The 17,362-nt window shown below is 38.7% G+C and overlaps 1 protein-coding gene across 1 annotated transcript; it reads left to right on the top strand.

Annotated features, from left to right (window-relative positions):
• Nucleotides 1–3,719: 3,719 nt before the first annotated feature.
• LOC104612418 (uncharacterized) lies at nucleotides 3,720–5,096 on the top strand. Its single transcript, XM_010279822.3, has 2 exons — nucleotides 3,720–4,062; nucleotides 4,178–5,096. The coding sequence occupies exons 1-2, from the start codon at nucleotides 3,868–3,870 to the stop codon at nucleotides 4,772–4,774; spliced, it is 792 nt and encodes a 263-aa protein (XP_010278124.2). The 5' UTR covers nucleotides 3,720–3,867; the 3' UTR covers nucleotides 4,775–5,096.
• Nucleotides 5,097–17,362: the final 12,266 nt, after the last annotated feature.

Raw genomic sequence — 17,362 nt, 5'->3', positions numbered from 1 at the left:
GCTTCTATTAGGGCATAGCGCATACGCACATCGTTCGCGCAAAAGGAGGACATTTCGTACATTTTTTACTTTGTATACTAGCTCAAAGCATGCGAGGCGAAGAAAACGGTGTTGATGGGAGATGCCAATAGACTCCATTCGAAAACCTGCTCTTTGCCACCACTCACCGAACCCTTGTTCACTCACACTCTCTCCCTTTCCAACCGGCGACAACCAGCAACCAACAACCATCATCGGCAATTGTTAACTTGGCAACCAGAGGAAAATCTCAGTTATTGATTCTTCTTTTTTTTTCATTTTTTTCTTCCCAAACATTGCACCAGGTATTGAAAAATATAATCCTAACCGATTTAGATGCTACTCACTATCTCAGCATAATCTGTGAATGTTTCACTAGATATTGGCCACCGGCAACAATCAGGTATGTACATATTATTTCCAAATGTAAAGTAAATTAATTAGTTCTCAAACAAAAATCCTTGTACAACAATAGACTGTACAAAAGGAAGCTTACTATATTCATTACCACTAGAGACAATCACCGCAGTGTTAGAATCATATACCATTGTAGTTTATAAAAAGATTTTCATATACAAAATATGTATTATGATTCATTCATTTGAAAGATTTATGAATGCCCAAAATCTTTTGGAAAACATTATGTACTTGTAACTAGGAGTGGATGGAGTAGAGAAGATGAAATTATGATTTAGGTTTTGGGGAAAACAAAATGAAGGAAATGCAATACCTGGTGTAATGTTTGGGAAAGAAAATGAATGAAAAAAAAATCAATACTTGAGTTTTTTCCTCCAATTGTTGGTGTTAGCATGATTGTTGTTGGTCACCGCTGGTTGGAGAGGATGAGAGTGAACAGGGTTTGGTGTGAGGCGGCAAAGAACAAGTCCCCTCCCCCCCGAATTGAGTCTAATGATATCTCCTATCAATGTCGTTTCCTTTGCCTCGCACACTTTAAGTGGGTATACAGAATAAAAGACATGTGGCGCGTCCTCCTTTTGCACGAATGGTGCACGTATGCACCGTGCCTTGATAGAAGTCAGACTCCTTTTATTTACTGGCACACAAGCATGGCACCTGCCCTTTTGCTATTAAAGATTTACATGATGTTATTGGTTTGACTCCCCACAATTCTTATAATACTATTACATATAACTATAATATAATATTATTTATGTATTTTATATTTGAAGAATAAATTATACTTAAATAACCACAAAGCTATGTTTAAAACTGTTTGGTTGGACGTAATTGGAATCCCATTACCATTCCTGTTGGGATGGCATTCCCCAATTTGAGGGAATGGCCATTCCTTGCCACACCCTTATGAATGAAATCCAATTATTGTTGATTCCAATTTTCATTCCCATTTATGTTTGAACCGAACAAACTATAAGAGTATACCATTTTGATTCCGATTCTCAATGATTTTGATTCAAATTTTGGCTATGGACCAAATAGACCATCAATTGATGCTTCATTTTTCTTTATTACATTATAAGATTGTAAGTGGGATGCTTGTAATCAAGAGTAGAAACATGAATTGTGTCTCTTTGTCATGAATGGGGGATACTCATGGATTAAATTGCTTTAATTTATTTCAACAATGACATCCTTGAGAAAAGTATTAACCATTGAATATGGCTATTTGCCATAAATCGTTGTCTTTGACATATTGGTGATATTGGAAGCTGATATGTATTATATGGTATGGTGTGGTATGTATCAATACGTTGACCCTTTATTGAATGAGATGCACTTAGTTTTATATTATGAAGTTGGTGTCTTTGCAATCTAGCATGTTACAATGGAAGCGTATTTAGCTTGGTAAGAATAGCCATTAGACCAAGGTGTAAAAGTGTATTGATCAATTAATTTGGTCATACTTTCTTCAACATGGTTACTTGATTTTACCCATTTCCAAGGAGGGTGGGAATAAATTGATTTCACTTGATTTGACCCACAAATGCATTTACATTGATTTACTTGAAACCTCTTTTTAAGAATATTGTATTAGCTAATGTATCACCGTCCTTGCACTCATACCATTTGTCCATACAAGATGAAATAGGTCATCATCAATTCATGTATAGATTGGCTATGATGCCAAAAAAATAGGTATGGTAGCTTTGACAAATCAGACCCCTTGTGAATTTTGATGAATGCCATCTGATTGGTTGCCACATTTATATTAACATTTGATAGGTTATTATTTTTTCCCTAACTATGATGCCTTTCCGGTATCATGGTTAGACTACAAAATTACATGTTAATAACTAACATGCATGAAGAAATTAACCTCATGTTAACATGGATGCACTTTCATTGTTTATCAATATAGATTTGGATGACAAGTTTGTTTAAATTTCTTGTATGGGCAAATTATTGATTGATTGCCTTTCAACTGTTACAAACAATATAAATCGAATTCATCATAAGAATGTACTGCAAATCTTGTATCATGGGAAGAAAGTATTGAATAAACATGTTTTTAATGGTTTATAGTGTGTAAAAAGCACCATTGCAAGTCATGCTTTTGTGTGGAACAATGGAATAGTGATATTTGATAAAAATCCAAATCATGTACTATGTTTTAACAATAACATGCATCTTACATGAATATGCAACAGCACCAAAATTATTCTTAAGTATATAAATGATTTTCATATGATCTATATGATATTTGTTCTCCTCAAGTTCCATACATGATGTCACAATTTATAGCATATAATAGTAGAACTTATTCACCCACCTTTTTTTTGATCAAGAATCCCATATCCAATTTTGTTCAGATTTGTGCAAATCTTTGAAATGGTAGTTTCATTTACCAAGTTATGCCTACACTGGATCATAAAAAACTTATTCCAGTGTCTACAATCTTCTTCAAGTTCCATGGAATTATGATGGGTTCTATGAAACCCTAAAACCCAATTAGTGTAATTTAGGAGATGAATTTCTCCATGACGACTCAGTTTCATAATTCTCGGTAATACTAATTTGGAAGCTTAGTTCCTAACCTACTAACTAAGAAAAACTATACAACAAACCATTTCTTATAGATCAAATTAGGCCCAAAGAAATTGAGGTTTGAAGAACACCAAATTCATCAAATCCCAAATACACATATACATCCTATCCCAACCTGTTCAACTTTGTTGACCTTATAGCTCAAACTTCTATGACCATTTCTGATCCGATTTTCACAATTCTTGAATCTATGTGTTTATTTGCTAAATTAGAATCCATTAAAACAAAAAAATCCAATTTTAGTGCCCAACATTCTCTTAAAATGCCCTTAAACTGCAATCAAGTCATGCTAAACCCTATTCCAGACCAATGCAGGTTTGGAAGTAAATTTCTCCTAGACTCCTCAACATCTCAAAAAGATTAAATAGTCATTGGAAAGCTGAGCTCCCAAGCTACAAATCAAGCCAAACCCCACTAAATTTCGTTCAGTAAAACTCGAGTTACACTCAAAGAAATCGAGGTGAAAAGCACAACCAAACCCACCCCAAACCTCCATTTCCTTTAGAATCCATCCAAACCTCATCGATATAGACCGTGTGAACCGTCGATAAAGATTAATCCAAAGGTCCACATTTAAACTTTCAAAGTTGGAGATCCGAGTGAAAGGGCTGTGGACCAATCAGCTTTCGCTTTCTTGGCTATCGCCTCGACCCGGTGCGTATTTAAACCGTCCTCCATTCTCCGTTGCTTATCAACGAAAAATCCAGCACAACCGCCGATCTCTCATTTATTCTCATCTATCTTCTCCTTCGCTGATCTCCCATTTCTCCCTCAAATCCCTAATCTTAATTCCTATTCCTCAATCATCTGCTTCTCACACCAGCCATGGCGCCTACCGAAGAGCCTACTGTCGCCGCGGAAGCTACCACCGACCCCGCCGTGACCGAGCCGGCTGAAGAGAAACCGGCAGCTAAAGCTTCGAAGCCGAAGAAGGCCAAGGCGCCGAAGGAGCCTAAAGCTAAGAAGGCGACCGGTCCAAAGAAACCCAGGAACCCTCCCGCTCATCCTCCTTACATTGAGGTAAGATACCAAACTCAATAATTTCATCTGTTCACTTCATTTCGTCTTCAATCCATATAGCCTTCTATATTACTTTCTTTGGATCTGATCTGTGTTCGTTTATTTGAAACCCTAGATGATCAAGGAGGCGATCGTATCGTTGAAAGAGAGGACTGGTTCGAGTCAGTATGCCATCACCAAGTTCATCGAGGACAAGCAGAAATCCCACCTTCCACCCAACTTCAAGAAGCTTTTGCTCTTCCACTTGAAGAAACTTGTTGCTGCTGGGAAGCTCGTCAAGGTCAAGAATTCTTACAAGCTCCCGCCAGCTCGACCTGCAGCCGCTCCCGCCGCTAAGAAGCCAGCAGCCGCTCCCGCTGCCAAGAAGTCGGCAGGTGCAAAATCTAAGGCACCAGCCAAACCAAAGGCGGCAGCTAAGCCTAAGACTGCGGCTAAGCCAAAGGGCGCTGCGAAACCTAAAGCTGCCCCTGCTAAGCCGAAAGCTGCCGCGAAACCAAAGGCAGCTGCTAAACCGAAGCCAGCGGCTAAGCCGAAGCCTAAAGCCGCCAGACCTGCCAAGGCTGCCAAGACATCGGCAAAAGCTACTCCAGCGAAGAAGGCACCAGCTGCAAAGCCAGCCGCGACGAAGAAGTCTACCGCCAAGATCGTGAAGAAGCCCAAGAGTGTGAAGTCGCCGGCCAAGAAAGCTCCGGCGAGAAAGGCCAAGAAGTGATGAGGAATGTCGCGTTCAGTCAAGGGTAGTTTTGTAAATGCGTGGATGAGTTTGGGGGGTGTTTTCATGCCCGAAAGAAAAAAAAAAGTTAACAGGATTTGTACAACAATGCATCTCTTCCTCTTCTTTTTCTCTTCTTTTTTTGTTAATTTTAAATTTCTTTTCTGGCCTCCATTTGTTCTGTTAGCGAGTTAGAGAAATTTAGATGTAATTTGAGTAAGGGAAATGGACGACTCTGATCGTTTCCCTGCTTTGTACTCACCGTGATGCAGAGATATGTTGATGAATTAGAATCAATTGACTCTCTTTTATTTTTCTCCAACTGATCAGCTGCTGAGGTGTCTTGGGTTTCTTCGATGGTTCTCTTGGTTCACGTTAGCATTTTCTTTACTGTTGCTTGTTCGTCGTTACAGATTTTGAACGTTTTTGGCAATTACCGGTTCAACTTGCGCACGTTATACTTGGCTCGTGCTTGCAAATACCGTCTAAACAATAATTTATTCGTGATCTGTTTTTTTGTGTTGACTAAAGAATCCTCCGCGCGGGCGTGGATCCGCTCACCACAAAAAGTTGTTCCACACGATCCAACTTCATCCCCTTTTCACAGTGGGTCCATTCTCACGGTGAGATGTGCGGACACAGATCCTCCTTAGACGGTGTTGGGACAGATTTTATCACGACTCGGGAGCAGTTCCATTCGCCCTTGGGGTTGCCATGTTTGAGCGGTGGGTCCGGGTTGCGAGTGATAACGCGCCGTTGGACAGTGAATTGATGGTTTCGACACTTGGACTTTAGCCACCAGCGTACGTTATGAAAGGGCGTCTTGAACACGTAGCGTATTCTGTATTTTGAATATAATCTACGTAATTTTTCTGGCTTCAATATTTCAGTATTTCAATAAAATCAAGGGAGAATGACAGTTCAGCCCAGTCTGAGAATTGTTTCGCCAGCTATGAAGGAAAATTCCTGTTTAGTACGTTGTACTTTGGTTTAGTGTCACTGGTCCCTAAACTTTAAAGTGTGATAATTCAGTATTTAAATTTTCAAAATGTGACAATTCTAGTTGTTAATAAGTTGTTAATTGACATTTTAAAAAGATATGATATTTCGAGTGTTATCAACTATGGATATCCAATCAAATATAACTAACTTCAATTTTCTTGAATGGAAGCAAGTTGAGATAGTTGATAAAAAAACTTAGATGACATTTTAAGGACATTTGTATTTTTTTAAATATTACTTAAAGTTTAGATACTGAATTATCATATTTTAAAGTTTGAGACTAAAGTGGCATTGACACAGATTACAAGTATTAATAAAAAATTTTTCCTAAAAAAATCTGTGGGTCTTTTGGATCTTTTGCCCACAAGAATCCTATATACATTTGCCCATATGATACCAAAACTGTACATTGGGAACATTTCCCCATGAGTGGTAACATGTAACGAGTTCAAATCAGTCCCGAATAACGTCCCACATCACATCTCTATGGTGTATTGAGAATATTTCTCAATTAATATATCATCATTTCTGGTATTATCATCCGGAAATGTTTTCAATACATGATGAGGATGTGATGTAAGACATTGTGAGGGGCTGATTTTATGGGTTCAATATTTTATCTAAATATTGAAAGATGTTCTCAATGTACAGTAATGTTTTGTGGGTACGTGTAGAGGATTTTTGTAGTGTTATGTGGATAGACGTGTATAGGATTTTTGTGGGCAGGAGATTCGAACTCGTTTGCTTCACCACGGTTGGATTATGATACGGAAGAACTTATAACCAATCAACAAGCATCATAAGTGGCAACATATTTGGGTGGTATTATTCATAAAAAAGCACCAGGGTTTTGAGTGTGGCGGTATCATAATTTTAGGACACTATAGATTTACCATATTCAACTAATTGTAATGACAATTTTAGGACATCCTCTGTTGAAGCGAATTCCCGCGTATGTTTTTTTTTTTGGTAGGGTTTCTATTTACCATATTCTCTCTCTCTCTTTCTCGTCTTTTAGAGTGGTGTGTTTGTTTTAACAGGTTTGGAGTACTACAATGTGATGAACACTCAAGAGCCGGTAATGTCCAACCCACTTACGCTTTAAGTATTACAGTTAGTTAAGCTGGCGAATGAACCATCGGAGTCTTTGAAAAGTGAAACGAGAAATAGGTTGCGATGAAAATAATCCTAGGTTGAAGTTGGTTGAGCATTGCCCATCATTGCTGGTATTAGCTTTTAGAGTACTATCGCCTTCTTCCCTTGTTCTGTTAATTAGTGGGTTGAATTTTCATTAAGGAGATTTGTTGAATCAATGTGAAATATGAAGTGGAATATTTTACTACAGGTGTAACTTTTGTGTGTGTGGATCTTCATTAGGAAAATTGATTGAGCAGGAGCCATGCATTGTCAAGCTCTTTATTAAGTTCCTGCTAGTGCTTATTGATGTGAAATATGGTTGTGAATGCATCATTTTCCTGTTGTTTTTTTCCCTGTGCACCGTTATTAGCTTGGTAATCAAATGCAAGCGGTCTGTGTCTCTGCTTTTAAAACTGGATGACTTTGTTATTGCTTAGATTGGTCATTGTTTAAATTAATACTCACTTGTCACTTGGTAGATTTTATATACGTCGATAGTTTTAATACATCAAAAAGATATCCTTATTGTTCCACAGGTGGCATATTGGAACGCAAGACATTATTATCATATCTATCGCTTAACATTTTTGTGGTTGGTTGGTGGTCAGCTTGGTAACTATTTTGGAAGGTTCATTAACTCTTTGTTGTTTTTGCCAAATGTTTGTGCACTTGGCTTTAAGTTCTGTTGCTCTCTCAAATTATATATCTATTTCCTCTATCCTTTCAAAAGGCAAAGTGGGAAAATGATGATAAGGCCTGAATCATTGACCATTCCAGCCAGGAGAGAAGAATTATGACACTGATCAATGAGAATCCCAATAGAGAAACTATAAACAATTAGGTTAACTTGCAATGAACCTAAACTGGTAAAATGCAAATTGCCAATACTTACTTTTTTTTTTGATCAATATCAATACTGACTTTTATCACGAAAGGTCTTTGACTTAATGCTGGGAAGGATTTTAATGGTTACCAGAAGACGTGGCTTAATAAAGATTTAAGAACATTGTGATACAATGTTGTTTGTAGGCTGACCAAGTGAACCAAAAAATGGGTTATTGTTCAAGTGGCAATTAGAGTCTTGAATAGGAACCAATGATAATTGGAGATAGGTTTGAAGGAGAATGATACTTACGAAAATTAAACTACCATTAAAGGCCTGAAACTTTGTCATAATGTTGAAGAAACATCATTAAGGCAAGGATACCAAAAAACATTATAATTCTGCCAACCCAACTTCTGATCGACCAACTTTACTGCCAGTGAAAGTTTCCCAGAGAGAAGAAACTCTAAATCTCCAACATTATGTTGAATTCAAAGCAGACATGTGTGGAAACCAAAGAAGAGGCCGTTTGCAGGTTTGATTTGTGGATCGGCATTTTTTAGACTCTCAATTGTGATCTTGATGTGTAAATGTATTCGATAACTTTTATATCCAAAAGGTTGGGCTGTTGTAGGTGCAAATCAAGACTTATACTTCAGATTGTTCTAGCGGATAAATTTCATCTTCCAGAAGATTCTTTGTCGAATTTGAAGAGGATTTGTACCATGAAAAGATTCATGAGTTCTAAGAATTCCTGTTTGGTCCATATCACTAAAGCTTTTTTCTTGCTGGGAAATTGGTTTATGGGGAAGCTGGCCCTTGTAACCATGCCAGAAGGGTTTTTAAGAGGAAAGGTTGCAAAGGTAGTGGTTTGGTCTTTGAGCTATCCTCTGGAAATCTATTTCCTAATCATATTTCATCTAGCCAGGTAGGGAAAGTGGGAAGACTGGCATGGAGATAGTTCTAATGCTTTTTTTTTTTATCAATAACAGAATTTCATTAAAAGTAATATAGAACAGTTACAAGAATAGGGGATGTAAACTATCCCATTTGCAGTTCTTTTTACCCAATTAAACTTCACATCCATATTTTGTGTCAACCTCTTAAACCTTTTATTTTCATTATTAAAAACCCAAAAACCTTGTCCTTCCTCTGCAGCTACTCCACTACCAGCTTGGAATCACCTTCTATAATCAGTTTTATTATATTCATGTCCTTTGCCTTTTGCAATCCCTCCATGACAGTTAACACCTCGGCCCTTAAAGAATCACCTACTCCAATTGGACCCGAAAATAGGCCAACAATTTTGCCTTCCCAGTCTCTAAAAACCCCTCCAATACCAGAGGGGCCTGGATTACCTGCACTGCTTCAATCAAAGTTTAATTTTATATAGCCATTCAGTGGTGGAGACCAAATAAGGCTTGTAGTGAACTTATGGTACTTGGAATTAGCCACTTCCTTCCAACTATTTAGGAGATCACTAGTTGAACAGGCATTAAATATCTCCAAAGATTTTACATAATGTATCACTCTCACCATGATTGTTTTTCTAACAACCGCTCTAGTTCTTTCCTTACCTTAAAATAGTCTTGTGTTCCTTTCTTCCCAAATGGACCAGCTAACTGCCGCCCTCACACATCTTCATAACACTCTTCCTCTTTTCGTTGGCCACCTAAAGAAGTTAGAAGCAAACAAGATTTGCACATTCGTTGGAGGAGACCACCTACACCCGGACAATGAGAAAAACCATTCCCAAATAAAAGATGCAAACAGGCAAGAGACTAATAAATGAAAGCAAGATTCTGCATTAGCTTTACACATAAAATACCAATGAGGAGATAAACACCAATTGGTTCTTTCCTTTGGATTAAATGCAGGTATTGATTCTTTCCAGAAAGACTTCCCAACAAAAACCCCCAACTCTTGGAGGGATGGGCTTACCCCACACCTCCTTAACAGGACAAGGTGGCCCCAACAAGTCAGCATGTTGAGTAATAGCTTTGAAAAAGGAAGCACATGAGTAGACACTAGAAGGGGAAAGGGTCAAGTTCGTCTATCAGGTTTTGAGAAGTCGAAGTAGATCCTGTCAAGGATATTAAGCAGATCCTTCTGGGGGCATTTTTGGGCTTATTACCTATAGAATTCTGGAGTTCCATCCATCCAATTTGCATGTTTAACCTTTTGATATATCTTGAGATCCAGAAGCACTAAAACCTGTCTCCATAGTGGTTTAATATTATTCTGAAAACTGATAGAACCATACAAGCACAACAGATTCTATAGTTAAATTACAATTTATAACTAACAAGTTAAACTAACAGACTGCCTATCATCCATGTGGTGGCATTATTTTTTCACCTGCTTCTAAAATGTAAACTAGTGTATACTCTCATTTCTCTCTACTGTTTAACCTGTCATGGTGTTTTCTTGGAAGCTTTACAGACCACCTACACCGTACACTCTTGGAAGTTAAGGGGCTTTCATAGTTTCATGTGAAAGGTAGGAAGCTGTGGAATACCATCACAGCAGCAATCACTTGGTGCATATGGAAGGAGTGAAACCAGAGAATATTCCAGAATCAAAGTAACACACCGGGGGGGGGGGCACTACACAGAAAGATCATGGCCACCATACACTCCTGACTGGAAGCAACAGATCAATTCAGTAACACTTCCTGTCATAGTTATTTTGATCCTGCTACCTTGCTTTTGTTGTTATTGGTGGGAGAGTCACAAAGAATATACACTGTTTGTATAGTGTCTCGCTGTACAGGAATATACTTGTACACAGTGAGTCAAATTGAATGAAAGAATAAATGCATTAACTTTTTCTCAAAAAAATGTTAATTAGAAAAGATCCAATAAACAGTCGGTTATAAGGTATGCAGAAATTGGGAATGTACAGATACCAGAGTTTCCTATTGGAGTTTAAATGGTTTGATCAATGTTGGGTAGAAGCATTTAAAGTGAGGATTTGTAATTTTAGAGAGTTGGTGTAGTCGGCATTTTGGTAAATCTGCTTGATTCTCTCCGTAGCTGAGTCTGATAAATGTTGGACAGTTGGACACAAGCCAAATTATGGACACATGTTGACTCATGAATCCCCCTCCAAAAGTGGGGTCTCCATGCAATATTTCTTTCAACTTGTAAATTTGGTTTTCATGAAGTTTAGAATGCTTGATGGAGTTCTATCATTGTTGTCATGAACATCATCATCATCATTATTGTAATTATTTAAGTGGATTTGAGGCTGCTCACTATCAACTTGCCAGTTTGGTTTTGATATTTACATGGAAAGAGAATGGGTTAAAAAAGAACCTAATTGTGCATGATCTTTTTCTTTTTTCATCCTTTTCTTTCTTTCTTTCTTTCTTCTTTTGGTAAGTGTTTTCCAAGAAGAAGAAGAGAAGAAGAGAAGAAGAGAAGAAGAGAAGAGAGAAAAGATGTGAGAGAAGAAAAAAGTTTGCAGGCGGCACCAACCATTCTATTTATATATTAGGGTGACCATACTTAATATAAAAGAAAGGAAAAAGACAAGAATACCCCTGCGAGTACAAGCTTAACATATTACATCACTCCTCAAGTTGGGGCATAGATGTCAATCATCCCCAACTTGTCACAAAGATCATAATGCTGCAAGGAATTCAATTCTTTGGTGAAAAACATTTGCAAATTGTTCTTTAGTACTGACATAAGGAGTGCACACTTCTCCTTTCTCTAGTTTCTCCTTGATAAAGTGTTTATCTACCTCAATATGCTTGGTTTTATCGTGGAGCATTGGATTGGTTGCAATATTGATGGTAGCCTTATTGTCACAATAGAGTGACATAGGACCATCAAGAGGAAAGCCCAACTTTCCTAGCAGATTTTTAATCCACAGGAGTTCAACAACACCATGAGCCATGGCTCTATACTCTGCTTCTGCACTAATCTGGCCACCACACTTCCTTTCTTACTTCTCTAACTAACAAGGTTTCCACCTACAAAGGTACAATACCCATTGGTAGACTTCTTGTCATCCATTGAGCCAACCCAATCAGCATCAGTATAAACTTCAACTTTCATATGCCCATGCTTCTCAAAGAAGAAATCGGTCCCAGGGATTTTTTTAGGTACCTGAGAACTATGTTTGCTGCCTCAAGGTGTGTAGTCTTGGGAGCATGCATAAGCTAAGGACTCCCAAAGCATATGCAATGTCAGTCCTAGTCATAAACAAGTAGAGGAGTCTTCCAACTAGTGTTTTAAAAGGCATGGGAGGCGTACGCCTAGAGGTGCCCCCAAAACGCCTTGAGGCATATGCTAGAGGCACTGATACCTCTGTGGCATACGTCTTAGGTGCTATGCGTTTTTCATGAGGTGTGCCAGAGGGGTACGCCTCATGCACATTTCATATCAAAAATAGAAAAAAATAAAAAAGAAAGAAAAAAAGAAAAAAAGGAAAGGAAGGGATAGGAAAAGAAAGGGAAGGGAAAGTAAAAGAAAGAGAAGAAAAAAAGAGAAATGAAAGAAAGAAAAGGGAAGGGAAGGGAAGAAAAGATAATGGAAAGGAAAGTGGGCATCTTCATTCTTTAATATAAAAGATTTTTATTAAAAATAATCTTTAATGAGATCCTCCTTCCTTTAATATAAAAGATTTTTATTAAAAATAATCTTAAATGAGATCCTCCTTCCTTTAATATAAAAGATTTTTATTAAAAATAATCTTAAATGAGATCTTCCTTCGTTTTATATAAAAGATTTTTATTAAAAATAATAGTAGGAATTTGCTGAATTAAAAAATATGAAAGAAAGTAGTTTCTTGAAGAGAGGAGAAGAAGAGAAGAAGAGAAGTTGAAAAGAAAAGAGAGCAATAATCTGGCTGCTCCCTTCACTTATTGTTTATACTAAAATAATAGAACAATACAAAGACAACTATGCCCTTATAGGGCAACAAAACATAAAACAACATATATAACACTCAGAAACATAATAAAATTTGGACTCACATAACTACTGTGGTCCCCACCTCCTATCTAACAAGTAAGATAAAACATCTACTCAGAAAAACAGCATAAAGTGTCTATCAACTTCAAGCTTGTTCAAGGTTATTGGGAGTAAATGTCACACATTCCCAATTTGCGTAGATCATGTTCAAGCTTGTTCCTTGCCACCCCTTTAGTGAGAACATCAGCCAGCTGCAACTCTGAAGAGACATAAGGCAAACAAACTTCTCCGGTTGTTACCCTTTCTCTTATAAAGTGTCTATCAACTTCAATGTGTTTTGTCCTATCATGCTGAATTGGATTGTGGGCAATATTGATTGCAACCTGATTATCACAGTATAACATCATAGGTTCCTTTGCTTTCACCCCAATCTCAGTCAAAAGAGATCTAATCCAAAGAAGTTCTGAGACACCATGAGCCATGGATCTATACTCAGCCTCTGCACTTGACCTTGCCACAACCGCTTGCTTCTTACTCTTCCAGGAGATCAAGTTTCCACCTACAAAGGTACACACTCCTGATGTAGACCTCCTGTCATCTAAGCATCTTGCCCAGTCTGCATCTGTATAGGATTCTAGCTTCAGATTCTCATGATTTAAGAAAAGAATGCCTCTGCTAGGGTGCTTTTTCAGATATGCAAGTATTCTCTCAATAGCTTTCCAGTGCTGAACCCGAGGTGCATGCATGTACTGACTCACAACACTGACAGCATAAGAAATATCTGGTCGTGTCATATACAAATATAGTAGTCGGCCCACCATTCTTTGATATCTCCCTACATCCTTTACTAATTCACCATCCACACCATTAATTCTGTGATTTGGGTCAATAGGAGTGCCTGCTGGTTTGGTCCCCAGCTTTCCAGTCTCCCGCAATAGGTCAAGTACATACTTCCTCTATGAAATGAAGATCTCATGCTTGGTTCTTGCAACTTCAATCCCCAAGAAGTATTTGAGCTCACCAAGATCTTTGATCTCAAATTCTTGCTGCAATGATTTTTTGAGATCATCAGTCTCCTCCAGATCATTTCCTGTTACCACTATATCATCCACATACACAATTAGAATTGACACCAAAGCATCTCTCCTCTTCATAAAGAGGGTGTGATCAGATTGTGTCTGTGTGTTTCCAAAACAGATGAGTGCCCCTCTGAACCTGTCAAACCAAGCCCTAAGTGACTGTTTCAGTCCATATAGAGATTTTTTGAGTCTGCACACCTTAACTTTACCAACATTTTCATAAAAGCCTGCTGGAATGTCCATATATACCTCCTCCTGTAAGTCACCATTGAGGAAAACATTTTTGACATCAAGCTGGAACAAGGGCCATGAATAGGTGGCTGTTAGAGATAAAAGGATACAAACTGAACTCATCTTAGCTACTAGTGCAAATGTTTCCAGATAATCAACACCATAGGTCTGAGTATACCCTTTTGCTACCAACCTTGCCTTGTACCTCTCTATCTTGCCATCGGCCTTATACTTCACTGTGAATACCCATCGACATCTGACTGTCTCCTTGTCTGGGGGGAGATCAACTATTTCCCAAATTTGGTTTTTGACCAAAGCATCCATCTCATCTTGCATGGCTGTTTTCCACTCAGGTTTGGAGAGAGCCTCAGTAACATTCCTGAGTATAGACACAGAATCTAGGGAAGAAAGAAAAGCACGGCAGGAAAGATGGTGTGAAATGCAGTGGGCTGTACACTTTCTCTTCCCCTTACGAATTGCAATGGGAAGATCAAGGTCGGTGGGATCAGATGCAACAATGGTGTTAGGGGCATAAACATTATCATCAGAAAACATAACAGGTTCAAGATGAATACCTGGAACTATATCTACTGAATCAGGAGTTTCAGAAGGACTGACAGAGAGTGGTGTGGGTCAAGGATGTGTGGAGTCAACCATCATCTGCCAGCGCTGATGTTGCTGTGAGGCTGCCCATAGTGGCTCAGGTAATGAAACTGGAGGTGCAGGTGGTGGCTGAACTGATGGTGCAGGTGGTGGCTGAACTGATGTAGATGCTGGCTGAACTGATGGAGGCACCACAAAAACTGGCAGAGGAACAGATTGTGAGTTCTCCTCCCCAAAACTCTTCCCCTGAGGAGAACCACTCGAGAAGAAGAATGTGGATTCAAAAAAGGTAACATCCATAGTGACAAATTTGCTCCTCGACATTGGGTCATAACAACAATACCCCTTTTGGTTCTGAGCATACCCAAGAAAAACACATTTCTTGGCCTTAGGATCCAATTTCTTGCGATGAGGGCCAAGAATGTGAACAAAAGAAACACAACAAAAAACCCTCAGAGGTATATGAAATATCCCTCCATCTGGAAAAAGAAGGCTAAATGGCACCTTAAACCCCAAAGTCCGTGAAGGAACACGATTAATCACATGTACGGCTGTAAGAACTGCATCTCCCCAGAACTGCACAGGAACTGAAGCACACACCATAAGACTCCTTGCCACCTCCACAATGTGTCTGTTTTTCCTCTCAGTAACTCCATTCTATTGCGGTGTATATGCACAACTGCTCTGATGAACTACACCATGTTCTAAGAGATACGTGGTTAGGTCCTTCTCAAAGTACTCTCTAGCATTATCTGATCTAAAAGCCTTAGTTCTCACTCCAAATTGTGTGAGAACCATCTGGTGGAATTGTCGTACTAAGTTAGGAACCTCATCACGTGATCTCATCAAATATATCCAAGAATATCGTGTATAATCATCCACAAACAAGAGAAAGTAACGGAATCCTCCCATGGAAGGGATTTGATATGGCCCCCATACATCAGTGTGAACAATATTAAAAGCAAAAGTACTTATATTACTTGGTTTAAAAGACTGTCTACAATGCTTTCCTAACTGACAACTCTCACACTCCAAAGTAGATAATTGAACAGACTCAAACAACTTTGGGAAAAGACATTTCAAAGAACTAAAAGAAAGATGTCCCAAGCGATTGTGCCAAAGCATAATCTGGTTCACTGACTCTGACCCACTACTACTGCTGCTGCTAACATGATGACCCTGATGTCTCGGAATCTCATCCAGAAGGTAGACTCCATTCACCTCACGGCCACTCCCAATCATCTTCTTTGACTCTAGATCTTGCAAAACACAATTACTAGGAAGAAAGGTCACAAAACAATTCAAGTTTTTTGTCAAAGAACTAACAGACAATAGGTTGGTATGAAGTCTAGGGACATGTAAAACAGAAGACAGAATTATATCATTGGTCACTCTAACTGTTCCCTTCCCAGCAATGGGCATATGTGAACCATCTGCTGTAGAGACTCTATCTCTACTAGAGCACAACTGATAGGAACTGAAAATGGTAGGGGCATTAGTAATATGCTCAGATGCTCCTGAGTCTATAATCCAGGGAGGTCTCTCCTTACTTGAAGTGGATGCAAGATTTGCAGTTGCATATGAACTACCTATATGTGCAAAGGAAGTGGTGTAGTTGGCTCCTGCATTCTGCTATCCATCTGGAAGGCTAGAGTTGGGTGAACTTTTCTTACTCATAAGCTGTACAAACCTCTCCAATTCTGTTCTCACTATTGCTATTGCAATGGATTCCCAATCAGTTTGGGAGAGAGGGGCTGAAGAGTCTCCTGTAGTGGCTACATTTGCATTTCCCTTCTTGTTTCTTATCTGAGCAGGCATAAGATTTGGATGAAGCTTCCAACAAGTGTCCCTGGTATGCTTAGGCTTCTTGCAATAATCACACACCAAGCCCTTCTTATCTTCCTTTCTAGTCTTACTACTCCCCCTATCTCTCCATTCGGCTTAGGTTTTGTTGTACCAACCATAGCCGACTGGTCAATCCCAGGCCGTCTCAGCATTACATTCCTCCTACTCTCCTCTCCAGAGACAAAATCATAGGCCTGAGAGAGTGTCACACCCTCCCTAGAAAGAATATGCTGCCTACCAATGTCAAATTCAGGGTTCAGCCCTGCCAAGAACTCAAAAGCCCTATTCCTCTCTATCAGTTTGTGATAAGTTGCTGCACCATTTAGACTTTTCTATACCACAAATTCTAAGTGATCTATTTCCTACCATAGGGTTTTCAGCATGGAGAAATACACAACAAGAGGTTTTTCTCCCTGTTTCATACTTATCACCTGATTTCTTAACTGATAGGCTCTGGCTTCATTTTGCTTCTAAGAGTAGGTTTCAGTCACTCCATCTCAAATCTCCTTAGTAGTATTAGCCCATAAGAAATTTTTTGCAATATGAGGTAACATAGAATTACATAGCCAGGACATTACCATGTAATTCTCTTACACCCATCGGGAAGAGTCAGTATCAGGTTTCTTCTCCTCCCCAGTGAAATACCCTAATTTTCCACGGGCACCAATAGCCATCTTAGCTGATTGTGCCCACTCCAAATAATTTGTACCATCAAGTTTTATTGTAATAATGATCCCAAACCCAAAAATATCATTACTACCTCCAACATAGTCCCACAGTACCGGTAGATTTCATCTCGGTATTCCAACTCTCCATTTTACTTCAAACAGTTCAACAGTAAGAAAAAAAAAATAGATTGGAGACCTTCAAAAAATAATTTAATACCACACACACAGAAACCAACCCTTCCGGAAGAAGAAAACCCTAGCTGGAGGGAAATCTCTCT

The sequence above is a fragment of the Nelumbo nucifera genome, chromosome 1, assembly GCF_055504915.1.
Source record: "Nelumbo nucifera cultivar China Antique chromosome 1, China Antique-T2T, whole genome shotgun sequence".
NCBI classification, from domain to species: Eukaryota; Viridiplantae; Streptophyta; class Magnoliopsida; order Proteales; family Nelumbonaceae; genus Nelumbo; species Nelumbo nucifera.
This window is presented reverse-complemented; position numbering and strand designations above follow the sequence as displayed.

Excerpts from the sequence above, each read along its gene's own strand:
- LOC104612418 (XM_010279822.3), top strand. The coding sequence starts at position 3,868 with ATGGCGCCTACCGAAGAGCCTACTGTCGCCGCGGAAGCTACCACCGAC. Across the intron at positions 4,063-4,177 it reads CTCATCCTCCTTACATTGAG|ATGATCAAGGAGGCGATCGT; the intron begins GTAAGATACCAA and ends TTGAAACCCTAG.